Consider the following 14,879-nt stretch of genomic DNA (forward strand, 5'->3'; position numbering starts at 1 on the left):
GCCTGGGAAGGTAAGGGGGATCCACAGGCAGGTGACGGGGGGCCTGGCACAGGAAGACCTTGAGAGGAGGGTGAGGAGAATGGACCAGGCAGGAGGGATACTGAGGTGAGCCCAGTGCCCTGGGATTTGGGAGGCACTCGGTCGCTGATCTTGGAGTCCCTACATGCAGGAACATACGTGCAGGCCTCGGAGGCAGTGCAGGACGCTACAGCCCCACAGGAACCCAAGCAAGTGATCCGAGGTGACTTCCCAGTGACCTTCAGTAACCCCCCTACTTGGGGCTGTCCTCAGGGCTTGGGAGCGATCCACATCCGTGCCCAGGAGCCTCCAGGGCGCCGAGGACGCTGGCACAACCTCCAGGTGACGAGCACATGACGTCTGCGTCCCTCACAACCACTCCCAGGTCTAACGTCCGGAACAGGACACAGCGCCACACAAACTCCTGCCACGCACTGTACTCGCACTTGGTAGCTAACCTTGTACTCACCTGCTTGGTGTTTCTTTTCCCGAAGTTTCTGATGTACATGTCGTACTCGTTCACCGGTGGGAGGTCCAGGAGGGAGAAGGTGAAGGAGAAGTCCAGGTCGATAAGCCGGAGCAGCTTTGTGCTGCGTGTCCTGGAAATGAGATGACGTGACAACCACGTGCAGAGGGAAGAATGGGCCGGGGGAGGGAGCCTCAGGAGGAGCTGGCGGCTCTGGCCAAGGGGCTCGTGAAGGTCTGTCTGGTGGGAGCCTGAGATACTGACAGTCACTAAGGTGGGAACTCACGCGTGTACAGCGAGGCCACGGGGCTGAAACCCCCGCCTGTGCCATCGGCGCCCTCAGGCCCCCATCCCACCTGCCCGCCACCCACCCCGCTCTGAGGGACTGAGCCCTGGCCACTCCCGAGGGACGCGTCCAGCCAGGCGAGCCCCTGTCCACCCTCACCCCCGCCTTCATCTGATAAGACACTGGAAGAGCCGTGCTGCTGCAGAGGTTGGCGGCCGTGAGACCCGGGGGCGGGAGAGCCCGCTCCGCCACTGTGTCTCCCTGGCCGATCCCACTCTCTCTAAACCTATTGCATCCATCCCAGATCTGGGTGGACTCTTACATCTGCTCCCAGACTGTACTGGGTTTAGTACAGCGGACCACAGGCTGAGATTCTGTTCTCCACTTTCATGAATCTAGGAATTCTGCAAATTTCTGAGTTCACAGTCGTGTGACTCTGACGCCTGGCGGCCCTGGCTGTTCAAAGCTCACATCCACCTCCACCAGAGGCTAACCCGGGGCCTGCGCTTCATCGTCTACACAACTGGCCTGCGGCACCCACGGAGGACATCAACACAGGAGGCACAGCGCCCGGGCCAGCGTGGGGCTCTTCACCCACGAGTCCCCAGCTTCCTCACGCGAGAAACAGAGCGCTGGCCCTGAGTGACGCCAACCACAGGGCAGGAGGGGGCAGCACCACAGGCGCAGGCTGGGCCAGGCCGACTCTCTGCTCGGGGTTCCGGCCACCAGCCTCGCAGGCCCCTGACTGTGACGCTGCCGCAGCCGTGACATGAGGGCTCCCAGGGCCCCCCGGAACTAACACCAATGCTAGGGCCGAGCTTGTCTACAGTACTGCACACCCGCACCAGGACACAACATCTGGACACAGGGAAATGGAGCACAAATGAATTCACGTGCCTGAACGCCAGCAGTGAAAACAAAACAAGAGCTAATTTTTAAGGGTACGTTGAAGAAAAGTGTATTAAAACTCCCTAATTCCTTCTGCAAAGTTCCCAACACACCTACTTTTGCTTAAGGGCCTGAGTCCGACTCTTCTGGCGGCGTGAGGCTGTCGCAAAGTCCAGGAAAATCCCACAAGCGGGGGTTTCGGAGGGGGAAACGTCTGCAGCTGCACACACACAAAAAGCGTTTTCGTGACACTGAAACATTTCTTCAAGCAAAAGAAATCAAGAGTAAACCAGCCAGAAGCATGCAAACCAATTACGTTCAGTAAGGTCTTTACACATAACTAGTGTTAAACATCTTCTACGAGCATTTAAGAACCACTCCAGCTACCGTCATCTAAAACTTTCAGCAACAAAGCAAAACTTCCTACGCATGTGCCAATCACACTACGTTTAGAACTATTTAAGAATACACATACAAGGCAGTCCTCCACTCCCGCCCCACTCTCCCCCTCCCCCTCCCCAAGTGTGTCCTCTGGTAAGGGAGCTGAGACGTGAACGCACAAAACAACTGAAGAACAGAGACAGATGCAGCTTAATGCTGGATCAGCCACTCACTGTGGCAGAGAGAAAACAGGCAGACGCGGGCAGGGGTTCGTCAGGTCACAGGGTGCGGAGGTCGTTGGCCTGGTGACCCACCATCAACTGCTGAAAGCTCCCACCAGGACGGACAGCTCGGGCCCTCACCCTCCCATGCACACAGCCTCCGCTGCCTCTATCCTCCAAGGATTTCTGCGCTTCCCGTGCAGACTGACTCCCATCTGTCTACACATTTATTCCAGTTGTATCTTACTCTGTCTTCTCATTCCTCTTGGATACGTGTTTGAACTCCTGCAAAGAGCGTGCCCTCCCCTGCCGTCTCACAGCTTGATCAGACCGGCCAGGCACAGCCGGATCCGAGCCAGGGCACCCGCCTGGAGGCCGCGAGCAGGTTGCTGACGGAGCGCCTCCTGTTTCTCATCCCTCAGAACACCTGGAACTCAGGACAGTCAGGAGCGTTCATGAAAAGAACTCTCCTACCCTTACAAGTAGCCCTATCATACCCAGATGCCAAGAACTTCTGAGCGAAATACATTTCCAATCTCCTAAAGAAAATCTCCGGGCGAGGACAGCTCCCTGGGGAACAGACCCTGTGCCGCCACGCTGCCCCTCTGACACGCCCGGGCCTCCAGAAAAACAGCAGCCTGTGCAGCTGACGGACGACACAGCGCAGGGAAGGAGCAGGGCTGCGCCCAGGCCCCCCGCACTGAGCACCTGCCGGGCGCCGTCACGGGGGCGGAAGGGCTGGGAGCGACACGGGACCAGCATGCACTCACGTACCCGGCCCCGGCACCCTGCCACGCTCCGTCCGGCCTTGCTTCTCAAACAGCTTCGAGGACAGCTCGCCGACCCGTTCATTTTCTGCATGGATGGCTTTCTGAATTTCCTGTATCTCCCTCCTTCTGGCCAGAGGAAGCTCTTCCGCTGTCTCTTCTGATTCAGGCTCATGTGCAACATCGTCATCGTCCCCATCACAGACCTCAAAGTCATCCTCGTAGCCCTGCAAACGTAGCAGACACGCACACAGAACAAAACGCACAGCTTACAGCCTAAAACAGACGTGGTCCTCAGTGTGGCTCAGGGCGACTTCTACAGCTCACAGATTTCCACATCATTGCATCACAAATCTGTATGAACTGCTGCGTTTGTTTTTCTGCATCTGTATAAACTCTACAGAACCACGTACACTGAGAGCTCTGAATGAACAATAACGTGCAAACGCCTTTGTGCTGAGAATGGGAGTGTATGTGCACATAAACGTGTGCTACATGTATACTCCATGTAGACGTACACATATATATGCATACACACGTGCACATATACGTACACATTTGATTGCAGTGCACCAACAATAGCTTAAATAGAAAAACCACTTAATTACATCATATTGGTCAGCAATGGTAGACATATAGCAAACTTTTTATAGGTGCCAGACCTAAATCAAACAGCTAAGGAGTATTGAGAGCAACAGAAAGAAAAAAAAAAAACTATTAAGTTACTGATTTTAGAACAAATTATCTTTAAGCTGAGAAAATTTAAAATTTTTATACCTACTTCAAAATCATCTTCAAAACTGGCTGCATATTCATCAGCTCCAGCATTTTCTAAGCCAATGTCTTCCTTTTCAATTTCCTAGAGGTAGAAATCAAGCATATAATTAAAATATTCAATCATAAGTTGACTCTTGCAAATCGGTTGGGAAAATACATGTTTTCTCAGATTCACTTGATGTTGCTAATTTTAAAATTCAAATATCTATAAAATGAACATAACCTAATTACAACTCTTAAAGAAATACCCTAACTTATAAGTATAGCCAGAAAGAGAAAACAGTGAACAATCATATTCTTTTTGGGGAACCTCTATAATTCTGGTGGCTAAAGAAAAAAGGTGTGGTACTTCCCTGGTGGCGCAGTGGTTAAGAATCCGCCTGCCAGTGCAAGGGAGACGGGTTCGAACCCTGGTCTGGGAAGACCCCACATGCTGCGGAGCGACTAAGCCCATGCGCCACAGCTACTGAGCCTGTGCTCTAGAGCCCGTGGGCCACAACTACCGAAGCCCGTGTGCCACAACTACTGCAGCCCGTGCACCTAGAGCCCGTGCTCCACAAAAAGAGAAGCCACCGCAATGAGAAGCCCACACACCACAACGAAGAGTAGCCTCCGCTCGCCACAACTAGAGAAAGCCCACGCGCAGCAACGAAGACACAACGCAGCCAAAAAAAAAACAATGGAACAAAATTTTAAAAAACAAAAAAGAGAGAAGGTATTATACAAATAACCCACAGACTGGCATTCAGCACTGCCTTCCCCACTGTGCCTCTCACCCATGATCACAGCCCAGCATCTGCAGTTAAGAACAGACACACTGACACATGTGCTCAAGCACACGCCAGCCAGGTCCCGTGTGGCCCACCACAGCTCCAGTGACCAGGACCAGCCCACAGCCCTGCCCCACGAGCAGGCAGATGGGCTGCTCTGCCCCTGGCCCGGCCATCACTGACCACCGCCAGCCTCCATTTCTCCCCTGAAGTCTGAGTAAGTCCTGCAGTGGACGTGTGCTCAGTCGTGCTCTGCAGGTTTGGGGAGCTGCACGTGTCACCCTCAGGCCGACCCGGTCTGGGTCTGAGGGATGAGGAAGAGGGTGCTGGGAAGACGGAGCAGAAGGACGTTCCAGGTCTCCAGGGCAGGAGGTGGCAGAAACGAAATACAGGTTCAGGCAACTCACACTTTCCCCCAAGGCTGTTCCTTCTCTTGTCCACCTCCGCTCCCCCTCACCCGATTTACTGGTGACATGGTACCTCCACCGCGCACAAGCCTACACACCAGGAGCCCGGCGGGATCCCGCTCTCCCCGCCCACTGGCCGGCCCTCCGCCCCAACCCTGCCACCCCCCAGCCTAGCCCCTACCGTCCCTGCCGTGTCCCCTCTTGTGCCCTCGGAGTTCAGAGACAACCTTCTGAGCAGGAAATCTGATCACACCACACCTGCTTCATACCCACACAGCTCCCCAGCACCCGTGGTGGACGCCCCAAGCACCACAAATTCAATCACCGAAGGGGCTTCCGTCTCCATCCTGGAGGAAGAAACAAAACATTCCTGGCGCCTGCAGGCAGGACAGACGTGGGGAGGTGAGACCCACCCGCAGGCCTGCTGCAGAGGTGGGCACTGCTGATCTGCCCAGGGGCAAGGAGACGACTCGCAGGCTTTCGGGTTTCACACAGGATAGATGTTGGGGATGGAGGGCAGAGGGTGAGCCTGCGGAGTGTGGACCGTCCAGGAGGGGCCGACAAGCTTGGAGCTCAGGAAGGGGGCGGGAAGGGCTTCATCTTCTCTCCAGAACCTAGTGCCCTGCTGTGTGGTGACCAATGCCAGGAAGTCAGTGATCGGAGGCACAGAGAAGCCAGCTGAGCCTCAAAGTGGACATTCGGTTCTGAGCCCGGGGATAAGGACGTGCCCCGCAGGCCCAGAGGACCAAAAAGCTGCCCCACGAGCAGGTGCTTTGAGCACATCGTCATACAAAGTCACCGTACGTTATGGTGCGGGACATGCCACGTGTACGGTACCAATAAACAGGACCCTGCTGATTGAGAAGAGAAACTAAGACAAACGTCATGCAGGAGTTTTAAGCAAAACTCACAGCATCGCAAGCTCGCTGCGTGCCGACAACTCATCACTCGGCAAGCACCCAGGGCCTCACGGTGCCCAGGGCGCCCGTCAGGGGCAGACAGGAGGACGGTGCCAAGGAAGTGTTCCTCCACCTCCCACGGGGGCCCCAAGCACACAGCCTTCTGCTTCACTCCCCAGTTCTGGAGAGAGTGCCTTGGCGTCACCAATGGCCTCTTACAGGAGGAGGGCCGTTTCCTTTGCCTCTGCTTTGGCTTTTGTTTTTGAAAATTATCTGCTACGTGGAATATGTCTCACTGACGATGGCCAGAACTGTCTCTGTGATGCCTCTGTTCAGTTTCTTCCATTCTCCCCAGACCTGCTTTCAACGCAGAGCAACAACGAGAAGGCTGAGGACGCATCCAGCCCACGCTCCTCAGGAAGCCGCACACCCGAGGGCAGCGCGGGGCAAGCACGCACCTCCCCCTCCGTCCTAACGTCCTGCTGCCTAAAAGGAGGAGGGTATCACCCCCAGGAAACACACCGTGAGAGCCGGGACACGAGTGACAGAGTGCGCTGGGACAGAAGCAGAGACACGTCCTCTCCTTACCAAGGCCTCTTCACTCCCTTGCCTCCAGGCCAGCTTCCACGCCGAGGGGCCCTCTTCGCGGCCATGCTGGGGGACACAGCACAGCTGGTCAGCGCGGAGGGACAGAGGGAGGGTCCCAGGGCAGCCACAGGGCCCACCCCCCCTCTCATGGGGACGCAGGTTCTGGCTCAGAGGGGCACTGGTGGTGCGACTTCACACAGGAACTCAGCCTCTCTGGGCCTTGGTTTTCTCTTCCAAGAAATGGGGAGAACTGTGAACCTTCTTCCTTGTGCCAGTGAGGCGGCAGGTAAAACGGGAGAAGCTGGCCATCCTGCTGTGGTCACTGGCCCCAGGAAGGCACAGCTCTCAGATGTCACTGCTCAAAACCATTTGGTGCAAAAGAGTGGGGAGTGCACAGCGTATCACCATGAAGAAAATGAGCAGTTTTCCACGTGTCCATAAAATTATTCTGGCATATTATGGGCTCTCCACAAATGCTGAAGAATGTTGATGCTATGAAATATATGACCCAATCATAAGCCAGAATGAGCTGCCAAACATCTTCAAAATCACCGCTGGGCTCTCTCAGGGGAAAGAATGTAAAATGTCTCATTCATAATTCTTTATATCGGTTACATGTTGAAAGAATAATATTTCAGAAATGTTGGATTATATATGTTATTCAAATTAATTTTATGTTTCTTTTTTAAGGTGCCTACCAAAAATTTAACATTACAAACGTGGCTCACATTGTAAGTCTAGTGAACAATGCTAACACTTACCAAAAACATTGGGAAACAGAAGGAAAACATTAAAAACTATATATTTTCATCCAATAATTCCAGTTCAAGAAATTTAGGGCTTCCCTGGTGGCACAGTGGTTAAGAATCCGCCTGCCAATGCAGGGGACAAGGGTTCGAGCCCTGGTCCGGGAAGATCCCACATGCTGCGGAGCAGCTAAGCCCGTGTGCCACAACTACTGAGCCTGTTCTCTAAAGCCCGTGAGCCACAACTACTGAGCCCATGTACCACAACTACCGAAGCCTGCGGGCCTAGAGCCCGTGCTCCACAACAAGAGAAGCCACCGCAATGAGAAGCCTGCGCACCGCAACAAAGAGTAGCCCCTGCTCGCCACAGCTAGAGAAAGCCCACGTGCAGCAACGAAGACCCAATGCAGCCAAAAATAAATAATAAAATAAAATAAATAAAAGCCCTTCTCTAAAAAGCAAAAAAAAAGAAAGAAAGAAAGAAAGAAATTTACCCTCGAAAAGTAGGAGGGAGATCTGTATCATCAGAACTGGAGGGGTTTCCACAACAAATTAGGAAAAACAGTATATGCTGCATGGGGTGTATGTGTATATAAAACAAAAAAAGGCATTCAAATCCCCCAAATATATATATCAAAATAGGATTGTGAAAGATAACATAGAAAAAAAGATTATGTGGGAAGAATTATTTGTAAGGCTAACTTTTATTTCTAAGGTGTGGCTACAGCTAGACAGTAAGGAATCCAACCACTGCCCCAAACTGAGTGAATAAAACATCCTCACATCAAACAACACATGCCGCATGACCTGGTTTAGGAAAGATTACTGTGCTTTTGTGTATGTACATGGAATAAAGGCCTGTAAAGACATGGCACGAGATACTAAGGACAGGTATCTCACAGGCCAGGGTTTCAGACAGCTATCAGAGAGAGAAAACGATTATTCTTCACAGGTAACAAAGCCAAAATCTGCTTGCCGCATTATCTATAAGAAGACAAAAACCGAGGAAGCGGTTTGATAATAATTTTAACACCACAGTATACAATTCTAGAGATACCAAAGAATCATTATGAAGACTCTTCTGATGATGATTATGAAAATGGTATACAAGATGAAGACTGGGAGTTGTGGTGTCCTGAGTGACACCGTATCACCGACACGTGCTTCTTGAGTATACACACATGCACACGTGGTCCAGAACATGAAACATTACACCTTATGACTTGCATGTGCTTCTCGAGTATACACACACGCGCACACAAACACATGCTCGCACACCTAGTCCAGAACATGAAACAACTACATAAGGAGCAGGGCCATGAGGGTGTCAGTGATAATAACAAATGTTTGACAGAATTCGCCAGTGAGGTCATCTGAGCCTGGGTCGCTTTGTGGAGAGATTTTCTATACTAACACAATTTTGTTACTAACCACAGATCTACTCAGACTTTCTGTTTCTTCTTGAGGCAATTTCACCAATTTCTATCTTCCAGGAATTTCCCTTTCATCTAAATTGTCTAATCTGTTAGCATGAAATGCTGTCATTCTATTAGTGAGAGTGGGTGCTAAAGTCTCAATCACTGTTGAATTTTCTATTTCTCCCTTTAATTGGGTCAGTTTTTACTTCTCGTATTTTGTGTCTCTTTTGTGAGGTGCATGTTCATTTATAAATGTCACATTTTCCTGCAAGCTAATTATTTTATTACTACCATACGTTCCTCCACCTCTAGTCCAGCCACTCAAGCTCTGTTACAGCTGCTGTTTGATGGTTTACCTTGTCCACCTTTTTACTTTTAATCCATTTGAGTCTTTTAATCTAAAATGTATCTCTTATGTGCCTCCTGGAATAGCCAATCAAATAAGCCATCCGCAAACAAGGCCCGCCTCAGGGTCTGAGTTGCAGGACCACGCCCACTGCATAACAGAATCAGTGTGAAGTGTCTTACCTTCCTTCTGGAGTCTTTATCTTTCCCATTATTCCTCTCTAAATTCTCTGCATGCCTAGGAAGCAAATATGATCAAAATCAAAATTAATTTTAAACAAAGACTTGAAAATTAAAACATTGACATCCCAGTGAAGGCTCAGCAATTGATATGATTAAGAATGGCAGTAGTTTGGCATATTGCAAAGCACGCTATGTTAGAACTATGAATACTAAATCCTTTTTTAAACTATTTTTACTATTTCAGCAGTAGTACAAGATAGGAAATATCTTCAGAAGAGAGAGAAGAAACTATGTTTTAACAAACTTGTGTTTGTGTATGACTCTATATCCTTATAAGAGTTCTAGAATATTCCTGTAATTTTATTAGAGAATCTCCCAAATGTTATTTTGTGTTTAATATAATATTTGTATTTCCAAAAGAAAGATTTACCTTGAAATATGTTTTATTCTTTAATCATATTTTATATGTTTACCTGGGACCTAAAATAAAGGCTTTCAAAATTGCAAGTTGATTTTCAATTTTTGGAACTTACATTCATACCAATTCAATATAGCATATGTTTAAAAACATACAGAACCAAGCAAAAGCTTCACTGTGCATTCCAGCAGATCTGCAATATAAAATCCAGGAATCTGCATCCCCAGGTTTAAGTACTAACTTTGTTCAAACTTGTAAGAATTTGGGCAAGGCATTTAACCTGAGTCTTCCTAATCTGCGAAAAAGAATTACCAAATATAGTTGTCACAAAGAACAAATTATAACGCAGAGCTCATATACAAAATGAGGGTTTACACACAAACTCTAATCTGTAATCTTCATGAACTGCACAAAATAGGTATCATCCAAGCTTCAGCAGAAAAGGTGAGGCTCCAAAGGGCCACCCAACATCCCAGGGAAGATGCAGATGTGCAGCGGCCTGGCCAATGCCCTGGCCTTTGTCTGACTTGCAAACACTGGGCAGCGGTGGTCTGCGGGCGTGTCTGCGCTTAGTGTTTAGGGGAGGTGAACCACAGGCCGGTAAAAGGTGCCCAACAGCCCACCTGCAGACACTCTCCCCTCGCAAAGCAGAGACTCCCAAGCGAATCGGTCCCCCACGTGAGGGTGGACAGTCTAATGCTGCATGAGCAAGTATGTAAAAGGCAGAACAGGACTAATGATTCATTGATATAACAAGCTTCCAAGCTCCACGAGTACACCAAAAATACAATTTAGAGGGCTTGCATTGAGAGTAAATGAGGTGCATCTATAATTTATTCTCACTTACTGGCCCTAATCAGGCCCAACAAGAAAAATTCATTTTGAAGCATTGTGTGAGAACTGTGTTGTAAACAGAATAAACAACCAAAGGACGAATATTCCTTACTCGCTTCCAGTCCCATCTCTCTTCGAACTTGCACCTCGATTTCTGCGTTCACCATTCTATCAAAAAAAATTCCATAACCATTAATTAGTATATCATAATGAATTAACCATAATTAGTGAGCTCTGTAAAAGAAGTCATGAGCTCAAAATTTAACAACAGCATCGATGTTACAGGCATCTCTTAAAATAACGGTTTTTACAACCTCTCTTTAGTAAATAAGGGGCTTGACATAAGGGAGATGAATAAGGTACAACAAAAGGGGATGCGCCTTTCTCTGAGGGGGCTGACGCGTCAGGAAATGGTACCTCGGCCTCCCTCCTCCTGTGCTCCTTCTTGCCCACGCTGCTTCGGCGCTTCTCCTCGTCCACATGGAAGCCTTCTTTATGGCGTTTTTCTTTATGCCTTTCTTCCCCTTCCTTGTCAGAGAATGAATTGCTTTTTTCTTTTGAATACTTCTCTCTTTTCTCCCTTGTGCTGCTTTTTTCTCGATGTTTCTTTTCTCTGTCTGGCTCTTTCTGCTTCCTGTGTCGTCTTTCACCTTCTTCCTTATAAAGCCAATACTTGAGAGGATTGTCTTTGCTGTCACCATACTGCAACTTTGGACGTGACATTGAAAAACACATGAGCGTATAAAACAGACGCCTGCTGTCTTATATACACATTACAGCAAACACAGGGGAAGACACAGAGCTGACCTGGCTCTCACTCCCCTGTCCTGCCGCGGGCACCTTCCCATACTCACCTGGCGATGGGAAAGGAAACCGTGCAGACACCCCCCCCCGACACACACACACACACACACACACACACACACGACAACAGACAGCGCAGCCAGCAGCCTCACCCTAAGGAGGAGCATCGTCCCAATTCCTCTGCATGGCGGACACCCTTCCCTTCCTGCCGCCCTCTCCTCGATTCCCCCACGTCCTGAGCGCTACCAACACGCAAGGCCCTCCTGAGAGAGCCATGTGACTTGTCTGGAAGGACATCCGCTTTCGTGGGCGCACACTGCGCCTCTCTTCATGGCACACAGCTCACATGTCTGCCCCCACCCGCAGGGAGATGGTTCAGCCATCCCTGCATCCCCCAAGCCTCCAGGGATGTCCAGGGACCACGGGTGCCGAGGCCACAAGGCAGCGATCTGCGAGCTTACACAGTGGGTCATGAGCGCCCGGTTCGGGGAGCATCACCACCATGTCTCAGCAGGACCCAAACTGAACCGTCCTTCTCCGTTCACTCAGGGCCTCCTCCGCCTCTGTTCCCCGTGGTTCCATCCCCTCCAGCCCCCACCCGCTCTGCTCATGGCCACCAGGATAACCTTCCCAAAGAGAAACATGGAGAAGCTCCTCAGGTGTGAAGTTAGATTCCTGCACACCCATCACAGACTGAATTCGAAGGGAATTAAAGATTTACTGTTAAAAAATTATGAGGACCCAGAACAAAACACAGGCAACTCCTTACATGACACCAGCGTGGGGAAGAGGGCTCTCCAAGCATCACAACAACAACAGAAATAAGGAAAGACAGACCTGACTACTTCATAACTTTAAACTTACTTATAAAAATAACGATTGCACAGTAGAACAAACAGAACACTGACATATATAACTAGCAGAGAGTTCATCTTTAAAGTACTCTTAAAGTTAACAATACACCCCACTAGACAAGTATGCAGACATACACAGGTAGTAACTAATAATAGGACAATAAACCCTTTTATAAAATGCCCTTTGGGGACTTCCCTGGTGGTCCAGTGGATAAGACTCTGTGCTCCCACTGCAGGGGGCCCAGGTTCGATCCCTGGTCGGGGAAATAGATCTCACATGCGTGCCGCAACTAAGAGTGACATGCCACAACTAAGGAGCCAGCGAGCCACAGCTAAGGAGCCTACCTGCCGCAACTAAGACCCAGCACAACCAAATAAATAAATAAAAATAAGTATTTTTTAAAAATACCCTCTGCTTCTGAATCAAATTAGCAAATGTTAAAAATTATGATAATGCCCAGTTGCTGCTTAGGACATGGGGAATCACACTCTGATGTATGAACAATTACAGTCTAATGTAAAACAAATGGGGTAACACTTTGATCTAGCAAGTTCACTTCCAGAAATTAATCATAAGGAAATAATTATGAATAAATGCAAAAAGTTTATACCATGGATGTCTTTACCAAAGACATTTAGAAGCAATGTAAGTATCCAAAAAAAAGCAGATGTGTCCAGAAAACATCATTGAATACTGTATTATGCAGGTATTAAAATACTATAGACAGATATGACAGCTTAGAAAAAATGCTCGAAATGTATCAAAACAGTTATAAAACAGTAAAAATCCAACTTAAGAAAATAAAGTTTCTATGTACATATCCAAACACATACACTTGTATGAACATATGAACATAAACCTATAGGGCATGTTGCTAAACATTATCAGTAATTATCTGTTGTTTATTTTTTCTCTTATTATTATTTGCATTTTGTAAATTTTCCAAGATAACCAAGGTTTACTCTTGGAATTGGAGAAACACACTTGCCTGTGAGAACTTAGTGCCTGAGAACTGTCTTAGGTCTTAGATTCCGTTTTACAGTATTTTCCAGAAGCCCTCTAACGCCTGTGCCTGAGCGCCCTGAGCTTTGCAGCTGGAGCCCCTCCCAGGCCTCGCCCTGCGTACCTTTCTTTCTCGGTATCTTCTTTCTCTCTCCTCATCTCCTCTCTCAGAGCCTTCATCTCTCCGCTCCCCCTCTGCAATTCTTGCTTTACTTACTACAAAAATAAAACGGACTTTTAACATTCTCAAACTTTAGCACAGCAAAAATATCTTCTAACATCCTGCTGCAGTCTTTACTGTAGATATCACACAGTAACACATATGAAAACATATTCTTTAATTAAAACACATTCTCCAATCTCAAGAATGGAAAGTTCTAGAATCTAAACTTAAAATGGAATAAAGAAGAAGGAAACCTGGAAAGCATGTCAGAGGAACGCCTGGGAACCCGAGAGGAGCCCCGGCCCAAACACAGGCCTTTGGGGCTCCTGCCCTGGACTGAGATGCTCAGGGAAGCAAAGTCCAGTCCGGCTGAGCAGACTGCTTCATTCATCTGCAGGGAAAAGGCGGCTTCGGATGACTGGGGGATTGCCCCCCGCCCCGGGTCTCCCACAGCCCTGCTGCCTGGGGTACATGGATGCAGGAGGCCCTGTGATGCAGGTGGGTGCACCCACCCCACCCCATGATCTCTCCCTGCCATGGGGGAGCCCAATAGAGCCACCTCAGTCACTGGTGACGCCTGCAGCCCCGTTCAATAGTGAAAAACTAGACTTTCATTTTCGAATTTGCACCAAGTTATTAGGCTTAAAACTAAAAGAATCCATATTTTTAAAGGTGAGGACAAAATTCAACATACAGAGATCATCGAAACAAAGTTCATTCACTCCAGAAGTATTCACCAGGGGCTTCCCTGGTGGCGCAGCGGTTAAGAATATGCCTGCCAATGCAGGGGACACGGGTTCAAGCCCCGGTCCAGGAAGATTCCATATGCCGCGGAGCACCTAAGCCCGTGTGCCACAACTACTGAGCCTGAGCTCTAGAGCCTGTGAGCCACAATTACTGAGCCCAAGTGCCACAACTACTGAAGCCCGCACACCTAGAGCCCGTGCTCTGCAACAAGAGAAGCCACCGCAATGAGAAGCCCACGCACCGCAACGAAGAGTAGCCCCCGCTTGACGCAACTAAAGAAAGCCTGCGCGCAGCAACGAAGACCCAGTGCAGCCATAAGTAAATAAATAAATTTATAAAAAAAACAAAAAAACAAAAGTATTCACCAAACCTGACCACTTTCTAGGAGCCTGGGGTACACAAGATCAAAACAACCGGTGGGGGTCTCCTGGGGGGACACAGGAGTGAAGGGCTGGGTTCCGAGAGACGGGAGAGAAAGAGTGGGGGGTCAGGATGATCGTCAGGATTTCTGACCTAAGGAAGGAAGGGAGGGCCCCGGGGATCCAGGGGAGACACAGAGGAGACGAGGGAAGAGGCACGAAAACAACCAGGGGAGGAGGGAGGACTGTCAGTCTAGTTGTGCAATGAGTCTCTCCAGAGCAGCCCACTCAACACTGCACTGAAAATCCAGATCAGGCAGCAGACCAAAGGACTGATCTGAAACCAAAACAGACTGTATTACTAAAAAGTACCGGGCTTCCCTGGGGACACAATGGTTAGGAGTCCACCTGCCAGTGCAGGGGACACAGGTTCCAGCCCTGGTCCAGGAAGATCCCACATGCCGTGGAGCAACTAAGCCTGTGTGCCACAACTACTGAGCCTATACTCTAGAGCCCGTGAGCCACAACTACTGAGCC

The 14,879-nt window shown here is 49.2% G+C and overlaps 1 protein-coding gene across 1 annotated transcript in view; it reads right to left on the reverse strand.

The window, feature by feature from the left end:
- The window catches only part of DYNC2I1 (dynein 2 intermediate chain 1), a 36,887-nt gene that overhangs the window by 16,987 nt on the left and 5,021 nt on the right, over positions 1–14,879 (reverse strand). Inside the window, exons 4-12 of the mRNA XM_027101346.1 lie at positions 13,198–13,289; positions 10,830–11,120; positions 10,525–10,580; positions 9,161–9,215; positions 6,469–6,534; positions 3,809–3,886; positions 3,035–3,254; positions 1,776–1,878; positions 488–617 (exon numbers count right to left, since the gene is read on the reverse strand). Coding sequence (XP_026957147.1) covers positions 488–617; positions 1,776–1,878; positions 3,035–3,254; positions 3,809–3,886; positions 6,469–6,534; positions 9,161–9,215; positions 10,525–10,580; positions 10,830–11,120; positions 13,198–13,289 — 1,091 coding nt within the window. The remainder of the gene's footprint in view (positions 1–487; positions 618–1,775; positions 1,879–3,034; positions 3,255–3,808; positions 3,887–6,468; positions 6,535–9,160; positions 9,216–10,524; positions 10,581–10,829; positions 11,121–13,197; positions 13,290–14,879) is intronic.

This window comes from Aethalodelphis obliquidens, unplaced genomic scaffold (assembly GCF_003676395.1).
Source record: "Aethalodelphis obliquidens isolate GAN/ISIS:26980383/991018 unplaced genomic scaffold, ASM367639v1 scaffold5, whole genome shotgun sequence".
Lineage (NCBI taxonomy): Eukaryota > Metazoa > Chordata > Mammalia > Artiodactyla > Delphinidae > Aethalodelphis > Aethalodelphis obliquidens.